Source organism: Gasterosteus aculeatus, chromosome 17 (genome assembly GCF_964276395.1).
Source record: "Gasterosteus aculeatus chromosome 17, fGasAcu3.hap1.1, whole genome shotgun sequence".
Taxonomy (NCBI): Eukaryota; Metazoa; Chordata; class Actinopteri; order Perciformes; family Gasterosteidae; genus Gasterosteus; species Gasterosteus aculeatus.
This window is the reverse complement of record NC_135705.1, coordinates 6,415,347-6,436,397: the sequence shown is the minus strand read 5'-3', so window position 1 is coordinate 6,436,397 and position 21,051 is coordinate 6,415,347. Positions and strand designations below refer to the sequence as shown.

Here is a 21,051-nt window from a genome sequence, read left to right as displayed (position 1 = left end):
GTAAAATACAGGTAGTTTAGTCTGCAGCTGCAGCTGCAATGGCCAGGCTGGCAGAAGTCATAACTAAGGAAGCATTAACTACTGGCACAACGGACGGTGGGGAGTCTTTTCTCTTTTTTTTTCTCACAAAATTGAATAACTTTAAGCAAAGAGATTTCAATTATCAGCTTTTCATGCCGCAAAAGACGTTATATAGTAATGTAGTAGTAAAATAGTTTTTGTTATGTTTTTTCCCGTAGGAGACTACTGGATTGATCCCAATCAGGGCTGCACCATCGATGCAATCAAGGTCTTCTGCAACATGGAGTCAGGAGAGTCCTGCGTCAAATCCAAGCCTGCCAGTATCCCACGCAAGAACTGGTGGTCCAGCAAGAGCAAAGACCGCAAACATGTCTGGTTCGGAGAGACAATGAACGGAGGATTCCACGTAAGTGGCACCATGTTTTCTTACCTCGCTTTCCTAAAAACGTATCATTCAATTGTTCCTATTATGTGTGTTGGAATCAGCCTTAGCCTAGCGTAGAAAAAAGAAAAACATATCAATTGTCTTGATGAGTAGTTCAATTAATCAGTAACAGTCATAATAACAGAGACATTGTCTGTTTTTTAACACTTCCTCTTCCTTACCTGTGGCCCAATGCAGTTCAGCTATGGTGATGACAGCCTGGCAGTTAACACTGCTGCCATTCAGATGACCTTCCTGAGGCTGCTGTCCACCGAGGCTTCTCAAAACCTCACCTACCACTGTAAGAACAGCGTGGCCTACATGGACGCCTCCACGGGCAACCTGAAGAAGGCTCTTCTGCTGCAGGGCTCCAACGACGTGGAGATCAGAGCCGAGGGCAACAGCCGCTTCACGTACAGCGCGTTGGAGGACGGCTGCACGGTAAGACCGGACAGATTGAACACAAATGGACAGTACACACAATATGCCGTGTACGTATACGCGCATGAATCAGAATCTTTAAACCCAAAAGACTGATTAGAATGAGTCGAGATTGACTTTCCCTTTATGACAGATACCAGCCTCTTATCTTTCTCACTCTCTGGTGTTCACTCACCATCCAATTTTACTGTGGAATTTTGGAAAAGGTCATAGGGTAATCTGACAGCCAATGTGTTTTTTCCCTCTGCACAGAAACACACAGGACAGTGGGGCAAGACGGTGGTGGAATACAGATCGCAGAAGACCTCTCGCCTGCCAATCGTAGACATTGCCCCCATGGATATTGGAGGATCAGACCAGGAGTTCGGAGTCGAAGTCGGGGCCGTCTGCTTCTTGTAAAGAACGAGCGGTCGGAAAGAAGAGTGAGAAGAATTGGAAAATTGAAAGAAATTAAACGAAAGAGGAGCACACTTCAGATACGAAGGAGAAAAAAAGAAAAATCAAGACACTTTTTTTAAATGGGACTTTTTTTCTAAGTAAAAAGTGCGTTTTCCAAGTTGAACTCCGTAGGATATCTGCACTGAATGGCACCAGCAACTGTCATCTGTGATTCATCCAGCATTACCAACCCCCCTCTTCTGCCCCCCCATGGACACTCAGCCCTCTCCAAAAGCCCCCGCTTCACCCTGCATGGACAGCAACCCCCGACCACCACCTGCCCCACCTCATGAACAAGATGGAGGAGGTATGCGGAGAGTACGGGGACATACCATGGAACTAAAGAGAGAGAAATGTGTTGGTGTTATTTATTTATTGTTTAGGTCTGGGTCCCAGGTGTGGTAGGCTTACGTTTGTTGCTAAGTAATAAAAAACCCACTTACAAATATTTAAAAAATAACCATATCCACCAACTTCCTCTCCTGCTTCTTCCTCTTTTCTAATCCGCCCATCACTCCTGTACCATGTCCACTAAAGCACTCATATCTCTTTGAAACCAAAAAACCTAGCTAGATAGAAAGTGCAATTGTTCCTATTTCTACCACCACAGTGTGTATCAAAAAGTTACTGTGTATTATAATAAAAGTCAATGGTGCTATTGTTGTAAATCAGTCTGTATTTTTTAAAAGAGCAGATACTCTTGTGTAGTAACTCGTATATATGTATGTATATGTATGTATACATATATACAGTTTCTAAGAGAGAGCAGCACCTGCTGCAATTTTATGATTTCATGGTGATAAATAAATGTTCCTGCCTCGCCCCACCCGCCTAAACAAACATGCCCGTGCTAACGCTTAAACATCAATGCATGTCCCACCTGGAGTCAATACTGAATTTAATTATCTTTTTAGCTTAGTTTAGATATTTTAAAGCTACCTCACACAAGACAAAAAGACATCCCAAACTGAGGCTTTCTCCCGCTGAAGCGTTCTATGCTAAACTAAAATGTAATACCAACACGCCCAAAAGAAGTTTATTCATAAAGGCACGGTCTGCTGCCCCCCAATTAGTTACGACCATGACCCCCGCACCCACCTCTCTACTTCCTCCAATTGGTTTCCTCACACAGGGAGTGCCCTCTGCCTCGGCATACACACACACAGACACACAGACACACACACGGTTCAAGAGATTCCAGGTGCATTTGACTTTGTTGCTCCAGTTCTATCGCCAGAGCAGAGGGCTCGCTTGTGTGGGGTTGTGTATATTTTTTATTATTAATGATAGTATTATTATTAATAATAATAGCATTATGATATTATTATGATCATGACTTGTTTTTGTTCCGTTTTAATTAATGTAAATTGGAAATAAAAGACAAAACCAAGAAACAGGCTGAAAGCACTTTTTATTTGTATCCTGTTTTGTTCTCCACATCTAAATCTAGGGTAGTTTTGACTCTTTCCCGAGGAAAACTAAGTCCAACATAAACATTTCATGTCCTGCTTCCACTGTATGTTGATATATTTCCAGGAGGAAAAATGACTTCCGAGAAAAGGCAGTGGAGGGATAAATAAATGCAGGGGCCATTTTGCTTTTGTTGGTGGAAATGTGTGGAAACCAAAGAGACAAAGAGTTCTCAAACCATGTCAGAGTTGAACGTGGTGGGAGAGAAAGATCAGGTACTTTTGGATATGTCAAATAGTTTTTCTGTTATTTCCTTCAGTTTAAACTAATTGTAGACACAGGAAACACTGTCAATAGTTGTCTTCCTGTTCTTCTATTAAACCTTGAAAATTGAAATCTTAATTATTTTCTTAAATTCAGTTAGATATATTGCTTATTATTCAATTTCATTTCCAATATGTGACTTTATTGTTTGAATAATTATTATCAAACAAACAGGAGTAAAAATCTATCACTGTGCCAGAAATACATCACCAATAAGAAGAAAATAAACTTCACAGAGGGCATGCTTGGTTGGGTTTATCTGTATCAATTCACCTTATTAAATCCAGGTTGGCTCAAGAGGGATGAGAGAGAGATGCATTTGGGGGAACTTCAAATACATCAGCAGGAGATTTGGGATTGCCGGGTAATATTCAGAGTATGTAAAGATACACTACAGTGTTTCACAGTCAGACAGTTTATGCACAGACAGAACAAACGCCAAACTTCTTATTCTAATCTTTCCACCTGTGGTGAACCCAAATCTGGGTTTTAAGATCAGCTGGTCATCATAACAACATACGTATCATATTGTTCTACTCACAGGTTAATGATTCTAATTCACAGTATTTCTTCATGACAACACAAACTTTCACATTTAGCACATTAAAGTACACAGACGGCTGTCTAATTCTTCATTTTGCCTCAGCTCCTACCGTTTTCCAATCCAATTTTTAGATTAAATGTGGCACAATAACGTTTTATTACATCTATGAACACTTAAGTCGTAATCGCACAATTTAATTTGGACCAGATTAAAGACGCACGAATAAGAACCACGGAGGCACTGCAGTGTTTTGAGCTAAACGCTAACGGCAGCATGCTAACATGCTCACAATGATGTTTAGTAGGTACAATGTTCACCGAACCGTTAACCTCACTGCCGTTTACCTCCTAAGTTTACAAGTAAGCATGCTAACATTTGCACTCACACAACACAAAGTAACCTAGAGTTGAAGCGATGGGACAAACCAAAGTATGGGACAAATGTCTTTTTTAAACTAATGACGGTGCTTAAAAATTAGGGGGAACGCTAAATTTAATGTCTGCACCAAATTCAGTTGATAACGGACAGACCGATATTGTCATTTCTAGAGTCACGCTACTAACGTGGCTAAATAACATCCTCTTACACCAGCGGCTCGAGACCTATTTGGCTTGTGACCCGTTAAACAGAGAGGGGGCTGCTTCAGACCCGCAATGTTTCTTTTCTGCTTTAATATCCGGTCAATAATCTCGTGAACCCTCCGATTGAATAACTGAATTCTTGCCGACCTAAACACCCATTATGTGTTGCAGGCTTTCAAGAGGCCTTTCAGTATCTACCATGTACCAGGGAATACATCAACCACCCGATCCACCGGCCCTGCAGAGAATAACGCGACACACTGTGCCACAGTAAATTGCAATATAAGTTGAACTAATGCAAAATGGCTATGAATCCATTAAGGTTTTTTTTGTTCCACATTAAGTATACATGAGAGGCATGGCATTAATCTTCCAATTGCAGCCATTAAATGTACTAGCTGAGAAAATGATTCAACGTATTATCAAAGTGTTTTGCCCATTCTGACAGTGGATTGAAAAAAAATCAATTATGATGAAGCCTAAACTATAAATGGGACACAGAACAATTTGCACACAGCAATCAGTGCAGAGAGGACGGCAAAAACTCAAGAGATGAATTAAAAATAAACAGCTTCTCTCAGAATAAATGGCAACGCTAATCTAATTTATAACAATGATCCATTTCTAAATCTGGCGGAGACTTTTTTATATTAATCAGTGGACAAGCTGAGTGTACACTTGGCCGTCCAGATATTTCATCGCTGATTGCTGCAGCTAGTCGACGAAAGAGTTCAACTTCACCTCTGATGACACTAAATTTAGATCAGTTCTGGACCGGCACAGAAGCCACTGGCTATGTGGTCTAGGTTGATGTGATGTGAGGGAAAATGGCCCCGTGCAAAGCACAAACACTTCAATGCACAAACGAAACAGGCAGTCAGATGAGGCCACATATTTAAAATTTGCATTCTTTTTTGTCCCGGTACCCACTTCAGCTGATCAGTGACTTTCAAGTCTTCATTAGGGGTCAGTTCGTCTCTTAATTTGAGTTTAATGAAACATGAAAGACCACACTGTGGCAAGGTGGGTGATGAAAAGAGAAGGAAAGAGGGGCTGTAGTGAGATAGAGGGTCCTAAACTTCAAAGAATTTTCTTTCTTCTTTCATTTCAGCTGCAATTTTTTGTTTTTCAATTCCCACTCTTTTCTCTCAATGCACATGGTAGAAAAAATATACAAATATATTTCATGAAATGAAGAACAATGCACATAAAGTACATACATATTAGAGGGGCTCAGTTGTAACAGTTCAGTTGATGCAAATACCATCAATCGCAGCTGTAAAAGGTTTGCGTTCTCTGCATCAGCATCTCCCAGTTATTCCACACAGCATTTCCATTTTTCTGTTTAAATAACAGCCGAGCAGGCGTTCAGAAACCAGTGCTCAGAGTGTCTGTCTCCGTGGGGGTCTTGCGTGGGCTGGGCAAACTCTTCAGGTACTCCAAATGCCTGCGGGCCTCGGCCTGGTTCTGCCTCACATAGTACACTACGTACACGATCACCATGAAGAACCACACGAACATTGTCACCAGCATTGCTACGTCCGTGGTTTTCCTCTGCAGGCTGCAGAAATTCACCCCGGAATCCAACAGTTTGACCAGCTGCTGGCCGGCGTTCTCGCCCTGTGACCCCGGGTCCTCCCACCGGCTCCCCTCGCCCAACCCCCTCACGGAGCTCTCGCACACGATGCCGTTCACCGTCTCCGGCTCCAGGTTCAGGGTCTCCATCAGCTCCTGGAGGGCGCAGTCGCAGTGCCACGGGTTGTGGTAGAGGCGCGTCTTCGCGCGGGTGGAGCCGAACTCCTCCCTGCTGGCCTGCCTCAGCTGGTTGTGCGAGAGGTCCAGCAGGCGCAGCTCAGGCCCCAGGTGCCGCAGGGCCCCCGAGGCGAGCGAGTCGATGCGGTTGTGGGACAGGTGGAGGTCCCGCAGGTGGACCAGGTCGCTGAAGGCCCCCTCCGGGATGTTCCGGATGTAGTTGCGCTCCAGGTGGAGGGAGACGGTCTCCGGCGGGATCCCCTCCGGGATCTCCCGGAGCCCCGCCTCGGAGCACACCACCGTGGCCGTGTCCCAGGCGCAGTGGCAGCTGTCCGGGCAACGGGGGGACACTTGGCCCCACAGAGCCGAGAGCAGGAGCGACACACGCAGCCACGACTGAAGATCCACTCCCTTGCCTCGCTGTCTTCTTCCACTGAAGCCGGAACGTCTCTCCTCACACCGGCCCGTGCACATGGCCTCACCATAGCCCCGCGACTCGCACCAGGGCCCCGATCTCACGCGCGCACACTCACTCGAACCGGCGGGATCTGACAGATTCAGAGCAGAGAAAAGGGTCAAAGACGACTCGCTCTCTTTGCAAAACTCCGGCGACCGGAAATGAATACTGACAGGAGGGATTACCACGTTGAGGAGGAGGGAAAAGGTCAATGGGGAAAAGCGATGGTCAATGAAATATAAGCTTAAACTGCTTTATCTGGATATGGCCCCTGGTTGGAGAAACATTGTCATCTTAAATACAAAAAGAGGAGAACCATTTCCCGAGCAGCTAAAACATCACTTGACATTCACAGCAGTGATTGAAACAAGGTCTGCATTTCAGTATATTATAAAGACATAATCATATTCCATTAGTCCATGTGATTCCGTGGCCAGAGATAGAGCGGGCCGTGGGGACGGAGGATGGAAAGCGGGTGGGATCGAGTAGTGCCTGCTACACTATTAACGGCAACAACATCAATCTGTGTCACACAGTCCCAGAGTGCCAATAAGTGACAAAGAACAAGCCAGCAGTGGTCTGGGTGTTTGCATCTGCTTACTCCTGCAGAGAGGAGGCTGAGGTGCACTCACACTCTCTTAGGTAGACTTGCCTCCCAAAACAGCTGCAGAACACACAACAAGTGTCGTGTCCTAGAAGCGCCCGGAATCATCGGCCACAGTTTTTTTTTATTATCGACTGTTTTCAGTCATTTAATCCAATCAAGTTCCAATCAAATTGTTTTTGTTTTTTTACTTGTTTTGTTGAGACGAGAACAGCCGTTGTTCTTGGTCACAACACACTCCTTGAATTTGATTAAAAGACCATGTCTCTTAAATGTCAAGCACTGCGCTCCCCCCCTTGTCTTTATAATAGATTTAAACCCGTCCTGTACCTCTTCTCTTCTCCTGCACAAACAACATTTATCAACAGTGGCCTATAGAACGGATCGATACAGGGATTTGATTGACAGCCATGTCCACCAATGGTGTCCAGAGGTGAGGATTTCTTCGGCTACTCATTAGCCGCTCCGTCATCACTGAATGCAAATGCCCAATTAAGAAAAATAATGTTTCGACTGCATGCTTATGGATGAGAAAGGTGGAAAGACAGAACGGAAGGAGTGACAAAGCAAATGCATAGAAGGCATCGGATTATTGCCGTTATTTCAACCTTACTCCCTGTTTGTTCAATGGTCACCATTTACATGTAATACCGCAGAGACTGAGCTCATCTCCGATATTGAATGACATTAACCTGCAATGACGGAAAAACATTTTATTTAAACTATTAGGGGGGTGTTCAGCAGGACTATGAGAATATGAGAAGGGAATAAAACGGCTTTGCTTCGTCCTCCGCTTCGCCGGGCTGATTTTAAAAAGTTGATGCAAATGAATAAAAGAGAAAAAATCCACGATAAGAACCGCGTGCACGACATGATCACTACATGATTGTAGTAACAGTAACCTAGTTGTACTGTAGAACGTGTACCGTCTGCATATACGCGTCGAGGTGGATTTATCAAAACTTACCTGCGGTTTCTTGGGAAGTTTGAGATCCAGATTTATTTATTTTTTAGTCTCCCTTTGCTCTTTTTTCGTTGGATTCCTCACGACGCTCGATTGGAAAATCCTCTCCTCCCGCTGATCGAGGGTTTCTTTTTTGCGGGGGGGTGGGGGGTATTAGGGGGGGGGGGGTGAAGAGCATCAGTTGTGCATCCGAGGTTTGTCGCCTACAGACGCAGCTTCATCACTGCCTGTTGTAACAGAAGGTAGTTATAGCAACAACGATATGGGACAACCCCCCCCCCCCTCCCACTCCCTCCCACTCCTCCGTCTCTCTCTCTCTCTCCCTCCCTCCTCAGTGGCGTGTGCGTGCGTACAAATGTGAGGTGTCTTCCTCACTAAGCATCAGTCTGCTGGAAGACATTAGTTATACTTCCATATTAAAACACTTAACTTAATAAACTATACACACCACCATTAAAAGGAGGCTCAGCGTTGGAGGTCACGTAAAGTCCTTACAAACACGTCCAACATGTATGAACGCAGGAGACATTGGACCTGAAGTTACCTTAGGACCACCTCACTTTTACCAGGGTCACAGATTTCCATATGAATAACAAACACACACACACACAGACACACTGATGCAAATTATATTGCATATGGAAAAAGGTGGTTGCCTCGCAGGACCGAGTGCCCTGGTTTCTCTCTCTCGTACATTATAAGCAGCAGGAAATATCGGCCCGTCTACAGAAGAGCCCTCGGGGGGGGAGGAAAGGACCTGTCTGACAGCCACGATGGCATCCCTCCTCTGACTCCTCCTGCCCTCCTGTCCTCCTCCTATGGAACCTGCTCAAAACCATTTCCACTCCAGACAAACACAGTGCAGTAGTTCATAAGTGTTTTGCTGCAAATGGTTTGCTGAAAAAAAGAAAGACAAGAGGACAGTCTATCTCTTTGAACACTGGCAGGAGAGGAAAAAAAGGGTCAGCGATGTGATTTACGGCTGCATTTCTGACAACGTTTTGCCCTTGACGGGTGATCGTCTCCCTGGTTGCCGGCGACGGGGCTGCAGACAAACAAGGGACAAAGCAATGAGAAGGCACATGATGACGGACAGAAATCAGGCAGTTCACTCACTGTTTCTGGGTCCCTGAGCAGAGAGAGTACTGTGATGGGATGAATCTTGTAACGTCATTTTCTTGGGATTGAATCCCCTAACAACAGGTCAGGCAGGAGGGGGGGGGGGGGGGTCTGCTGAAGCTCTCAGTAGTCATTTTTCCATGGCGTAGACTGCTTAAGACCGCGAAAAAGCCCTGCTGACAAAACGAGGTATTAACAAAATATTGCTTTGTATGCTATTTGGGTGACTGGAAACAACGCCAGGCTGTTCTCGAGGGGACAAAGCCGAGCAAAGGCTAAAACTAGAAAGGATGTAGGCTTTGGCTCATGAACTCTAGAGAATATCTGGAGTCAACAATCAGGCACGTACACTACATGATGAATACGCCTGCAATTTCAGATTCAAGGGTAATGTGCTGGCTGGAAACTTAAATCAATACATATTAAAATAGTTATCTTAGAAAGTTATTTTTTCTCCACCTTTTATATTGCATGTTTGCAATTAAAACACTGCTGTAAATATATTTGCGCAGTCATTAGGTGAAGGGCCGGCTTTGGAAAATTTTATATTTTATTTTCTATTTTATGTCCCTACCATAACTACAGAGATAACAGCATTAACCACGGTTCACTAATGCGTGTAGATTGGATTGAGCCCATGGCTCAGATCCAGCAGAACAGAGAATAGAGCAATAACACAGACTTGTGTTTGTGTCTCTGGGCAGCGTCCTCTCAGAACATAAAGGACTGCTTTGTTTCAATCGAGAGGGACATAGAAAGATGCTAAAAGGGCCTCGATACTGAAGAATTAACATCCTGCCCCGTTGCACAAAATACTGGATGGCAGCACAGCGAAATTAACACCTGTAAGCAAACTATTTAACCGCAGTGACATTTTGCACGACAATGACTGGAAATAAAAATGCACAGCAATGAAATTGCAATAAGCTCCGTGAGGCAAGAGCAGCAGAAGGGCTTGTGCAGAATGCAATAAGCTATGAGTAACAGGAAGAGATAAGAGGGGGGAGAAAATCTGGAGTATTAATGAGAAAATTCAGAGAACATCCCCAGACTTGCCGCGGCTCTTCCCACCGCCGGTAACCTTGTCCCGACACCGGCCGCCATGAGAAACACCTCTTTTGTGGCGTTTTTCAGAATGAAATCGGGGCATATTATTAACGCGTTGATGGGGGCAGCCAGCGGAAGCAGCCTCTGTAACTCCAGCGCTACAAAGAGATAATGTCAGGATGCCGGGAATGAAAGGGTGAGCTACCGTCCAGGCGGCTATTTAAAGATAAGGCCGCGGGATTCACCGGCTTTGAAGATGTTCAGCAGGTTGCTCGGCCAGACAAAGGTCCTCGGCGGTGACGGAAGACAGACGGAGGACGACAGGATAAAAACAATTTAATTCTGGATTTCGTCCAGTGAAAGTATTACAAAATACAAGGTTTTTAATCCAAACAGGCTTTAATTGACACAAGAACAAGAACAATGGAAAACGAGAAAACATGAGCCAATATTATGATTCAGAGCTCGCCTGTGTTGGAAATTACGGCAAATATTTTGGGAAGAAGTCCAAGGTTATTTGGCTCCCATTTACACAGCATCCCCGCCCCGGCACGGCAGAACAAAACAACATTAGCCCCGAAAAGCCGGGACAAACAAGTTGCAAAATAGCAAATAAACATTTGAATCCTGGCCATTCTCTCCAAAGACGGATCCCGAGAACAAAATGTGTCCTCTCTGAACCTTCAGCTGCCTCCGTTTGCAGGGGACCGGGCGGCGGCCTGCAGGGTCCTCCGGGTCATCTCCAGGGCTCCTTCCTGGGTCTTGTTCCCGCCAATAAAGCCTCCGGCGTGAACGAAGATGCAGCCCTTAATCCCGCTGAGCTCCGACAGCGCTTCGTCCCGGACGCCGCGCCACTCCTCGGGCAGGGACAACCTGGGGCCGGCGGGGAGACAGAAGGGGCGAGTTGGCTTACAGATGGACACTGTTTGGACAGCTGCTCACTTTGGTAAACACGCACTGTGCTGTACACCAGTAAACCACGTCGCGGCAAATCGACCAATGAAAATCCGCATTATTCTTCCCCCGTAACGCGGAAAATCCCGGATCGGAAAGCGCGACCCGCACCATGGCGGCGGAGACAGACGATTTCACAGCAAAGACATATCCCTGCCATGGTTTTCAGGCTGGCCTCAATAAAATGTCTCTGGATGCAACGTGCACAGGCAGAACATTCATAGAAATGTAGAACAGCTCATTTACGCCCTCCTTGCCATTTAAAACACATTACCAGCTGACTTTGGGGAGTGCATCAGTCTTGCCTTGATGGGCTTATTATCTCTAATACTAGTGCATAAATGTTATTCTGGGATTTTATTCTGCATCATAACTTCATTGCGAATCTCTCGACCAGCTGTTGCTTCTAACATGAGACTTTAAAAGCCTTAAAAAAAACAACCAAAATCTGCCAATAGCATCAGATTTCAACAACATGAGCAACGCTCTTCTAAAGTTAAAGCCACATGCTTGTCCAACACGATTGAACTTTGAAAATAGTTTTTCCCATATTTATTTGCGCTGTGTAGAACATCCTAAAAACAAACAGTGAGACAGCGAGGAGCTTCACACGTGAACCATAATGCTTCACATGCACATGTGTGCTGTAACTAATGCTATTAACCCAACTGTGCGCCATCTTGTGCCTACTAAGAGCGTCGTAGCACAACCTGGGGTGGGGGAAAAGGCCCGGCGAAGCCCTAATCCCTGCAAAATGAAGGAGCCAATCGATCGCTCCACAGCACGGCTGCAAAGCGAGCTCCGGAGGAAAGGTCAACGGGGCCGGTAATGAGAGCAGGAGTCGGAGGGGGAGGACTGTTGTTACGACACGCTCCCGGAAGCTCCGATTCTCAAGATGACCGGTCTAAAAATAAGACCACAATTAGCAAATTAACATCTCAGGACCTTCCCGAGACCTTTTCCATACCATAACAAGATACTAGGAATTACTGCTTAGAAAGAAGAAATATATTATTCAAGAACGGATACACAGCAGGGCCAAAGAGGGATAAATGTATTTCAATTTTCGAAGGGAAATTATTTCAACTTCATCAACTCCTCACTAGAATTTACATCTCCCCCCCCTTTTCTATCAATTCACCTTTAATAAGTAAAAAAAAGTTATTCATTTTAAAACTATTTTGATGATCAATCATTTGTCATGTGAATTGCGTTGATTGGAATATGTTTAGCTTTTTCTTAGACATTTGAAGACGTCACTCGGGGGCTTTAGCAAATAGGGATGGTCAATTTTCACTTTTACTTCACATTTTATCGGTCTAACAATTGACAAAAAAGGACAATCGGTAAAATAAACAGTAAAATAACCGTTAACTGAATCCCGATCAGATAAATGACTGCAGAAATGGAGTAATATGTTCCGGCTCAGCTCATATTGCCATCCACTTATAGAATTATCCCGCCCAGTGCATCTAACAGGGAAGGACTGCTTACACTCCCAGCCCACATTTCCTTAGCAATGTGATGTGGATAAAAATAGACCCCCCCTCCAGGTGCAATAGCGGGGACTCAGGTGATAACAACGCCCCTTTCGCAGAGTCGACACAGTCCCGCTGGGGGAAAGCAGGACACCCAGAGAAAGAGCCATCTGGAGCCGTGTTGTTTTATCCATCGCTGTCATGTAGCTCTGCACCCGTCGCCGTGTTTGTGTTGAATTAAATGTGTAAGGGCCGCCCCCCCCCCATAAACAAGGACCGCGTCTTTTCAGTTTGAAAGAGCTGCCGACTAACGACATTCTGCATCGGAGTGGGGGGGGGGGGGGGCAGAGGGTGTGAAAGGTAGCGAGATACGAGATGAAGAGGGCTGTGAAATAGGAATAATAGGGAGAGAGCAAGACAGAGAGGGAAATGGAAGGTAAATACAGGGCAGTAACATAAATACTGTATAAAAGGGAGAGAGGGAGAAAAGAGAGGGGGACAGTCAAGGGAAAGGGGACCTTCCATCTGGGCAAGATGAAAAAAGCGCCAAAAGCCGCTAAAAACTTCTCAATGCCGTACTTTGCACGGAGGCACTTTTTTTTCTTTCATGCTGGGTTTAGTTCTCTACCAAAACCCAGTGTGAAGAAAAAACAGAGGTGTTTTCTGTACCAAATAAAACCAAGTGTTTATTCAGTTCCTGGGAAAAAATGATTAAACTGGAAATGTGTTTTGCGGATTAAAAAGGATGTTAAACGCCGTAAAGCGAGCAGCTAGAAAACACGACGATGCAGCACAGACAGGCAGCCGCTTTCCTCGGCCGCATCCGTCATGTGTGGGAGCGGTGGGATGCAATCAAACACAACGGCAACTACAAGACTCCCCACGGGGACGCTGGTGACGGTTTTAGAGCAGCGTTGTGGGTCGGAGGCTCCTCGGGTAAACAATTTCCCTCGAGTGGTAACAAACAAGTGACTTCAGGAGGTGCAAATCGTCTGACAAATTAACACGGACGGTGACCGTCTTGTCAACACCGTGGTTACGTACTGCAAAGCAAGAATAGAATTTAATGAGCACAGGTGAGGCATCTTTCGCTTAAGTGTCGAGCATGAGGGTCGGAGGGACCTCATTATTGTTAAAAGATGCAGGACTGCTCCACGGCAAAAGAAGCATTGGCTGGTGCACACACACAACGCAGAGGGATTTACGCTCTCTTAAGGCTTAAATTAACAAATGATTTTAAAAAAAACAATGCATATCATAAAATGATGGAAAATACATTAAATAAAGGTTTTGGACATAAATAGCTTAAAATGTTAATAAAAGTAGTAGTATTTGTCGAAAAAGTAGATATTTAGGATGATTGTTCCAGTTCACTAATGCATATGAACTAAATGCTGTCTCAACAAAAACTGTCACTGGGTATCGCAGCAGAAGTTATTAAAAAAAAACCTTACTGAGAGACCTTCTAGTGTCACTGCATCTCTCCTGTTTGCTTAACGTCTGTCAAGTTAACTCGCGCAAGGTATGAGATCACAAGCTGTATAAGCACCCGTAGCTCTGACATCTAGAAGAGAAAAATGATCACCTGTTCTGGAAGGTGTTGAGCCCAGCGGGGACACACTGGACCCGCCACTGTCCATTCTGGTCGGGATAAAGGACAAACTTGATGGGCGTCTCCACCTTGAGCTCCTTCTCCAGGGAAAACAGATGCTCCTTCCAGGGACAGCCGCCCTGGGAGAACAACAGCACCTCTCCACTGGGATCCACCTTGAAACGAGGAAGGAACCATCAACTGGGTGCAGCATAAAGCACAGAGGCCACAGAAGCTTTCTGTGTGGTTTAGGATGTTGTAGAAAATAACAAGAAAAACGGATCTAACCAAAAAACAGCTTGATCTTTACAAACTTTAAAAATCAAGTTTCTAAATAGTATAATGTGTTCTGTCTGGACGTATTTGGAATCAAAGACACAATTGTCCATTGTCACAGAGTGAGAGGTTTGTAACAGTCTGTTATCTATGATCTATAGACAATGGCCCAATAATTATGAGGTGATTGGTACAAATGGTATTATTTGTTACTGTCAATATATTATAACTGTACATAATAGAAAACATGATTTCCATTGCTGCCAATTCATTACGCACTATTAATTGTTTAAAAAGTGACGTAGGATAAATGCAGATTCAGAAGTCATCCACGTCCAAGTCACCACATTCGCAAAGAAGAAATATAAAACCCAAACTGTTCAGCATCAGATCGGACCGTCGTGTACCTGATGCCTGCCCTTCACGGCCTCCTCCACCACCGCACGAGCCGGCAGCCAGGCAGAGCGGTAGAACTCCAGGCGGTCCAGGAACTCCTCCCCGACCATCTTCAGAGCCTTCCTGAAACCTTCCTGGTGGAAACATGTACAAATGCAGATCATGATAAAGCAAGGCAGACATTAAATACGTGCTGCCACCAACACGTCTAATTTGCATGCATCTGGTTGCAAGAGTGGAGCGTGGCATATAATCCATTAGGTTTTTAATAGTATTTTACTGCAGAGGAGAAGTATGACAATTTCTATTTACACGTTGTGTAACTAAAGACACTTGATGTTCAATAATCTCATACATCTTTACATCCACTCTCATCTAAACCAAACCTCCTACTTGAGAAAAAGGAAATATTTGTAGGGGGTTCTTCCTGTTACATTCTTTGCGAAACCCTTTAAAGTGAAACTACCGCGGACAGACCCACACACATTAAACGCCTGTGACCTTCGGTTCAAAAGATGCATAATAAAAAGCGTCTGCTGAGCGCGTCCACCCACCTCGGTGTCCTGACTCTTGCTGTTCCAGCGCGGGTTCAGGTGGCCGACGCGCGCGCTCAGCGTGGAGGAGACCGAGTAGCGGGCCTCTCCGTCGTACTGGGAGATGCCGTTGTCTACGGCGTCCACCTCCTCCACAAAGTTCTCGTACAGCTGCGAGGGAATGAAAGGAGAGGTTAGGACACTGCGATGACATGGGAATTGGCTGGTCATTTTTTAAAAGTCTTGGCAGTAAATCACTTTTTCTTCCGAGGACATTTAGAAAAAGGCATGGCTTTGAGCCGAGAGCGATGTACTAGGATTGCATTATTCTGATACGAAAACCCATTCGGTCAGAGAGTGTGGGCCTTTAGTGAGGGCTTAAGTGCACGGCTTTCGTTTAAAAAAAAAAAAAAAATAGAAAAGGGTAAAAGGAGGCAAATTGCTGCAATTTTACAGTTCAATGGCAACGTTGCAGAGAGAGGTGGAAGAGGAGCAGAGAAGTGGAGACATATTTGAGGCTGAAAAGTCAACTCCTCTGTGCATCAACCAAACGGATGAAGTGGAACAAAATTTTGGGGGAGAAATAAAGAGACTCGTTTTGTCTGAACTGGCGGAGGACAAAACACTAAGCTTAAAATAAATAAAATTCCAGCCGTGAGTAAAAGGATTATTTGGGGCTTAAAACAAATTGACACATCAAAAGGGCAATAATAATAATACAAGTTGAGAATGGTGAATATCATGGTTGAAGTAAGGTTTGGCTGGATTAATGAGCCTGGGCGTCAAAATGTTATTTGTGCCGAGGCCTCCTGCTGGCGGTGGAAAATAGATTACACACAACTGCAGTGTCCAGTGAAGACGACCCTTCGAATTGCTTTCATTCGTAACCCAGATGTACCAAATGTTTATGTTAAGAATCCATCATTAATTTATTTGCCTGAACGGGCTACATGCTATTTAAAAAAAGGCAATAAATATTTCACAAAATTGCTAAAAAGAATTTATTTAGTACTTATTTTTCTTGAAAATAAATGATTAGTTGTATTAAAATGAACCCACAATGCTTTTATTCGTAATACACATGTACCAACTGTCTGATGAAGGCGAAATGTCAAAAACTAATAAGTAAGGGAGACTGTACAGTGTTTTAGTGACTAAAAAAAAAAAAGGATTGTTTCTGCTAAAAACAATTGTCCTATTAACGTAGGATCTACAAAGTAGAAAAATGGTAATGAACCATCTGCGTAGTATTAAAAAAAGTAATAATCTTTCTCTGTCCTTTCATTCCCCTGTGATTCATTTTTCCAAAATAACTGACGAGGCATCTTTCCTCTTCATCATTATTTTTCTCTGAATGGAAACAAAACGGTTGCTGCTCCGCCTTCTGCTACAAAGCCGCTATCTCCCCCCCCTCACCCCCGCCTCACCTTGTCATAGAGCACCTCCAGCTGCCTGTCGCCCTCCTGCAGCTGCGTCAGCTGCACCAGCAGCTGACGGCCAAAGTGCAGGTAGACGAGGCCCGCGGAGCTGAGCTTGGTCACCCACGGCTTCTCTGCACACAGGCTGTGGAAGCTCTCTGCAAAGGTCCTGATGGGAAGGCAGACGCCGCGTTAGTGGACAGCAGCTCCGACAGAACACGACTTCTAGCTCGGTTCTGCACGCGGAGAAGGTCTTTAGGTAAAATGGGTCTAAAGCCAACGTATGGGAGAAAGTGCTGCTGACAGACAAACTATTCACATGTTCCCTATAACAGGCCTTTTCAAGGAAAGTACGGATTTAGGCTGTAAATTACATAAGGCAGCTGCACTCTAAAAGATTCTGCACAGCTTCAGAGAGCCAGTGTGCGTTGAATAGACGCCACCCGAGGTTATTTAATTCAGGATTAATTAGGACGATTGGGCTGCAGCACAGTGGAGAACAGGCCGTCAAGGGAAGTGGGGGCTTTCGTGAGATTTAAAAGTTAACTTAACTCAATGAAATGTCACAAAAATGTTTCAGCTTTAATTCACTGCTCCTGTCAAAAATATATCGTAGTTGGGTCAATTAATTCAATGAGCACATTTTTTATCTTAACTATGCTCCTCTCACTACTGGAGTTTATATATATATATACATATATATATATATATATATATATATATAATTAGCAGGATTAGGAAAATAATGTCTCAGGCTCATTTGAGAACAATTGAATATTTGTAACAGTGCTGCGAGATAACGGATGTTTTTGAACATTTGTGTCAACAAAACTCTAGAAAATCACTCTGGTCAGGTGATGTTGAATGTTCATAAGGTTTGGAGGTGCTGGGCGGCAGATTAAGTTGGTCCCGTTTTCTAGCCCTCATGCTAAGCTACGGTGCCGAGTGTGGGAATTGCATCAATCTTAATTAACTCTCCTTCATTGGTTTCGTTTTAGGCCCTTGCCATTCTTACAGAGACGTATCGATATTATCGTCGACCTCGTCCGTCCAACGTCGCCGCTTTAACTTGAGACGGGGACTCTAATTGTTCTCGTCATCTCCCTCGGCAACCTCCTCCGGCGCCCGAAGCCACTTACACCCATATCTGCTGTCACGACCGCTTCGCCCCCACAGGTTAACGTGAGTGACAGCCGCATTCTCCTGCAGCCCCCCAGCAGCGTCGTGGCAGCCTCCGTGCCTCGTGAAGCCACACAGCAGCGGGAGAGGGGGGAGCGGGGGGGGGGCGCGTTCATTTGAAAGAGCGTTAATTATCACTAACCCCCTGACAGGAAGAGACCCCTGGCGTATCTTTATCACCGTGGTCATGAAAGCTTTCTCCAATTATCATCAGGACATTAAGCTCGCAAGACAACTGGAATAGATTACCCAACGGGACGAGACGTGGAGCGAATGCAATCACTCGGAAAGAACTTTGGCTGGGAATTTAGCAGAGAACCTACGAGTGGGAATAAGATTGTTTTTTTATTTTTAAACTTTGACCACGATATGACATGTTAATCTTAGTGAATAAACCTTTCATGCATGTTGATTATATGGTTGCCACTAGATAGAATTTATTTTTATTATATATAGATGTATTCGCGCCAATTCAATCTCTAATAAATAACAGCAATTTATTGATCAAAGCAGGAAAGGCCCAGGTGTACTTAATTAAATTATATACAAATTATATCTATGGTATCCGGCTCAATGACACGGCTTACTGCCGCAACAAAGTGAAAAAAGTAATTATTAACAATATTAGTTTGAGTTATTTGAGAATGATGTTTGGTAGGTTTTTGCATCCCTAAAAAGGTATTTCTTCAGAAAATAAAACATAAATTGAATAAGCACATTACTCCTACAATGATTAATATGTTATATATTATTATATATATTAAAATATCGGTTTATGTAAAGAATCCAGTCAACTTCTTTGCCCGAAGGACTACAGGCTATTTAAAAAAGGCAATAAACACTCCACAAATTGCTAGAAATTAATTTCTAAAAAGTATTCATTTAGTACTTTTCTTCACCAAATTAAAATGAACCCACAATGTGATCACCAGGACAGCCGATGTACAATAAATCTTCATATATTCTCAATCTTTCCAAGATGCCTGTATTAAAATCATGAAGGTATTGAACATAAACCCCCATTAGCAGCAGCAGCTGCTTGCTACCAGCGTTGTACCTCTGGTGATGGTCATAGCGATGCCTCTTTGGGTCAAACTCTCCTCCAACGTCTACAACGATGTCACACTCGGAGAGCTTCGTCGGGTCCCTGGTGCGAACGATCTCGGCATCCTGTGCAAAGAACAGGATGGTTTTTTTTAGGACTGCTTCCACCAAGACCATTATGCACACAAGAGAGTGACACTAATGGGACCAAGTGGAGGCAGATGTAGTGTAGGAGGGTTTTAAGCTGCAAGGGGCCAGGCTTGTAAACTTAAAAGTTTAAACCTATTCATTCGCACACATTCACGTGTCGACTGAAATGCAAAGGGCTGCGCTCCTCATCAGGAGCAAGTTTAAAGCCCAATTGCACCTTTTCCGTTCGATGTTTGAGGGTCAACGAAATTGGCCCCGACTTAAAGAATAACTTGAAATGGAACAGTAAGAGGAGGGGAAAAATGGCTGCAGCTGTATTATTATTCATATAACACTGTGTGGACATTGACCAAACGACTTCATCATGTAACTCTACTTCTTTTGGGGCCCCAAACTATTTCAAATGTAAATATTACATTTGGTGTCTGATCTTATGCGGTTTTATCTCATTTTAAAATAGCCATTATTTAATAAAATAAGAAATAAATCCATTATAACAGGTGATTTAAAACTTTGCAATGGCCGTGTACATGAAAAATCAAATATAATAATAATAGAGTATGCACTATGTCTGCTTCTCAGCCAATCACGAAGACTTTGAGATCAGTCAGAGATATGTTCATGTTTACATTGTATTTTTATGAGTGAATGTGTTTACAATGAGCCAGACAACAGAGTGCGAAAAGTGGTCGGTGGAAGGCTGCTGCAGCTTTATGACAACATTGCATTTTCATCATTGGATCTTTACTCCAATAAGACGAAGCACCTTCATTTGTTATATATACAGACTTTCAATGTTATTAGATATAATGATGTAACGTATACGGTGACATAGAATTGCATTTGTATTTACTCTAATCATTCCAAAGGTTTGTGGTGGTGCGGTAACTTGCTTTTGGGACAGGTATAATTATAGTTCATAGTGTTTTTCTTTTAAATATAAACTGAATTAACTTGTATTATGTCGTCATTCTGTAAGCTCCATAAAAGCGTTCAGCAGCTCCCCCACGTGGAAAGATGTAAGAATTAAACGTTAAGACAATGTGGGAGACAAAAACATTCAGCAACCCCCCAGAAAAAAAGATCAGCCAATGCAGCTTGAAGAATATGGACTAGAGGAGCATCTAACGCTCCACGCTTCACCCGGAAGTAGTACAGAAACAGCCCGTAACGCCACTTAAACGCTTATAAGATCAACACATTCACCCATCACCTCTGCGCGGCCTCCTCCTGCAGCTTACCGAACGTACCTTGTACTCGGGAAGCTGCCGCAGGAAGAAGCAGGCGAGAACTTCGTCGCAGTGGAAGGTGCCGTTGTGAGTTCCGATCTTAACGACGCTCATGTTTTCCGCGCGGACTCTCTTCGGCAAACTCGACATGTGACGCGGCGCCGCGCGAGTAACGTCCGCGAAGCGTCCGCGGCAGCAGCTGGACCGAAAACCGAACAGCCGCGAAACACCCGCCGGGAAGTTCGAGTTCACTTTGGGTACGATTTTGGTCAAGTTCAGCGCGATCATGCGGACACGCAACATCCAAAACGAGACGACAGGCGACACGCGTTGGCGACGGAGGGATTTGATAGACGGACCGGAAGTGGTGCGCCTGTTTTGGGAACCGGGGAAAACCGACGATGTGATTTGTTGTTGTTGTTATTGTTTTTATTTGTTTTGTTGTTATCTACATAAGTATGGCTGGCCGTGGTAATTTTTAGCTAATTTAAGTGAGTTGAAGCACAACGTGTTATATTTTAAAGATTAATAAATTGCAAAGTGGAACTCTATCTATCAGTCTTTTTTTCCGCCGGCAGATGGCGCCTTACGCAGTGAAACGAGCTTCTTAAATATTTTATACATGGAGAGTTATGTCTGTTTCACATTTTAGCATTTCCTGAATACAATATTTATTC

At 44.1% G+C, this 21,051-nt stretch overlaps 3 protein-coding genes across 4 annotated transcripts in view; 1 reads left to right on the top strand and 2 right to left on the bottom strand.

Moving 5' to 3' along the window:
* The window catches only part of col2a1b (collagen, type II, alpha 1b), a 32,058-nt gene extending 30,066 nt beyond the window's left edge, over positions 1-1,992 (top strand). For both annotated transcript variants that reach the window (XM_040203814.2, XM_078091823.1), the window contains 3 exons: positions 240-427; positions 644-886; positions 1,139-1,992. In XM_040203814.2, coding sequence (XP_040059748.2) covers positions 240-427; positions 644-886; positions 1,139-1,285 — 578 coding nt within the window. In that variant the 3' untranslated portion in view covers positions 1,286-1,992. The remainder of the gene's footprint in view (positions 1-239; positions 428-643; positions 887-1,138) is intronic.
* A 726-nt stretch (positions 1,993-2,718) lies between these two features.
* On the bottom strand, positions 2,719-8,219 carry LOC120835167 (leucine-rich repeat-containing protein 3). Its single transcript, XM_040203815.2, has 2 exons — positions 7,964-8,219; positions 2,719-6,483 (listed from the first exon to the last, which is right to left on the bottom strand). The coding sequence occupies exon 2, from the start codon at positions 6,407-6,409 to the stop codon at positions 5,552-5,554; it is 858 nt and encodes a 285-aa protein (XP_040059749.1). The 5' UTR covers positions 6,410-6,483; positions 7,964-8,219; the 3' UTR covers positions 2,719-5,551.
* Positions 8,220-10,506: 2,287 nt separating this feature from the next.
* On the bottom strand, positions 10,507-20,919 carry myg1 (myg1 exonuclease). The gene is made up of 7 exons (XM_040204559.2): positions 20,396-20,919; positions 19,009-19,121; positions 16,782-16,941; positions 15,376-15,525; positions 14,833-14,955; positions 14,144-14,325; positions 10,507-10,999 (listed from the first exon to the last, which is right to left on the bottom strand). Exons 1-7 carry the CDS (start codon positions 20,675-20,677, stop codon positions 10,810-10,812), a joined length of 1,200 nt encoding a protein of 399 aa, XP_040060493.1. The 5' UTR covers positions 20,678-20,919; the 3' UTR covers positions 10,507-10,809.
* Positions 20,920-21,051: the final 132 nt, after the last annotated feature.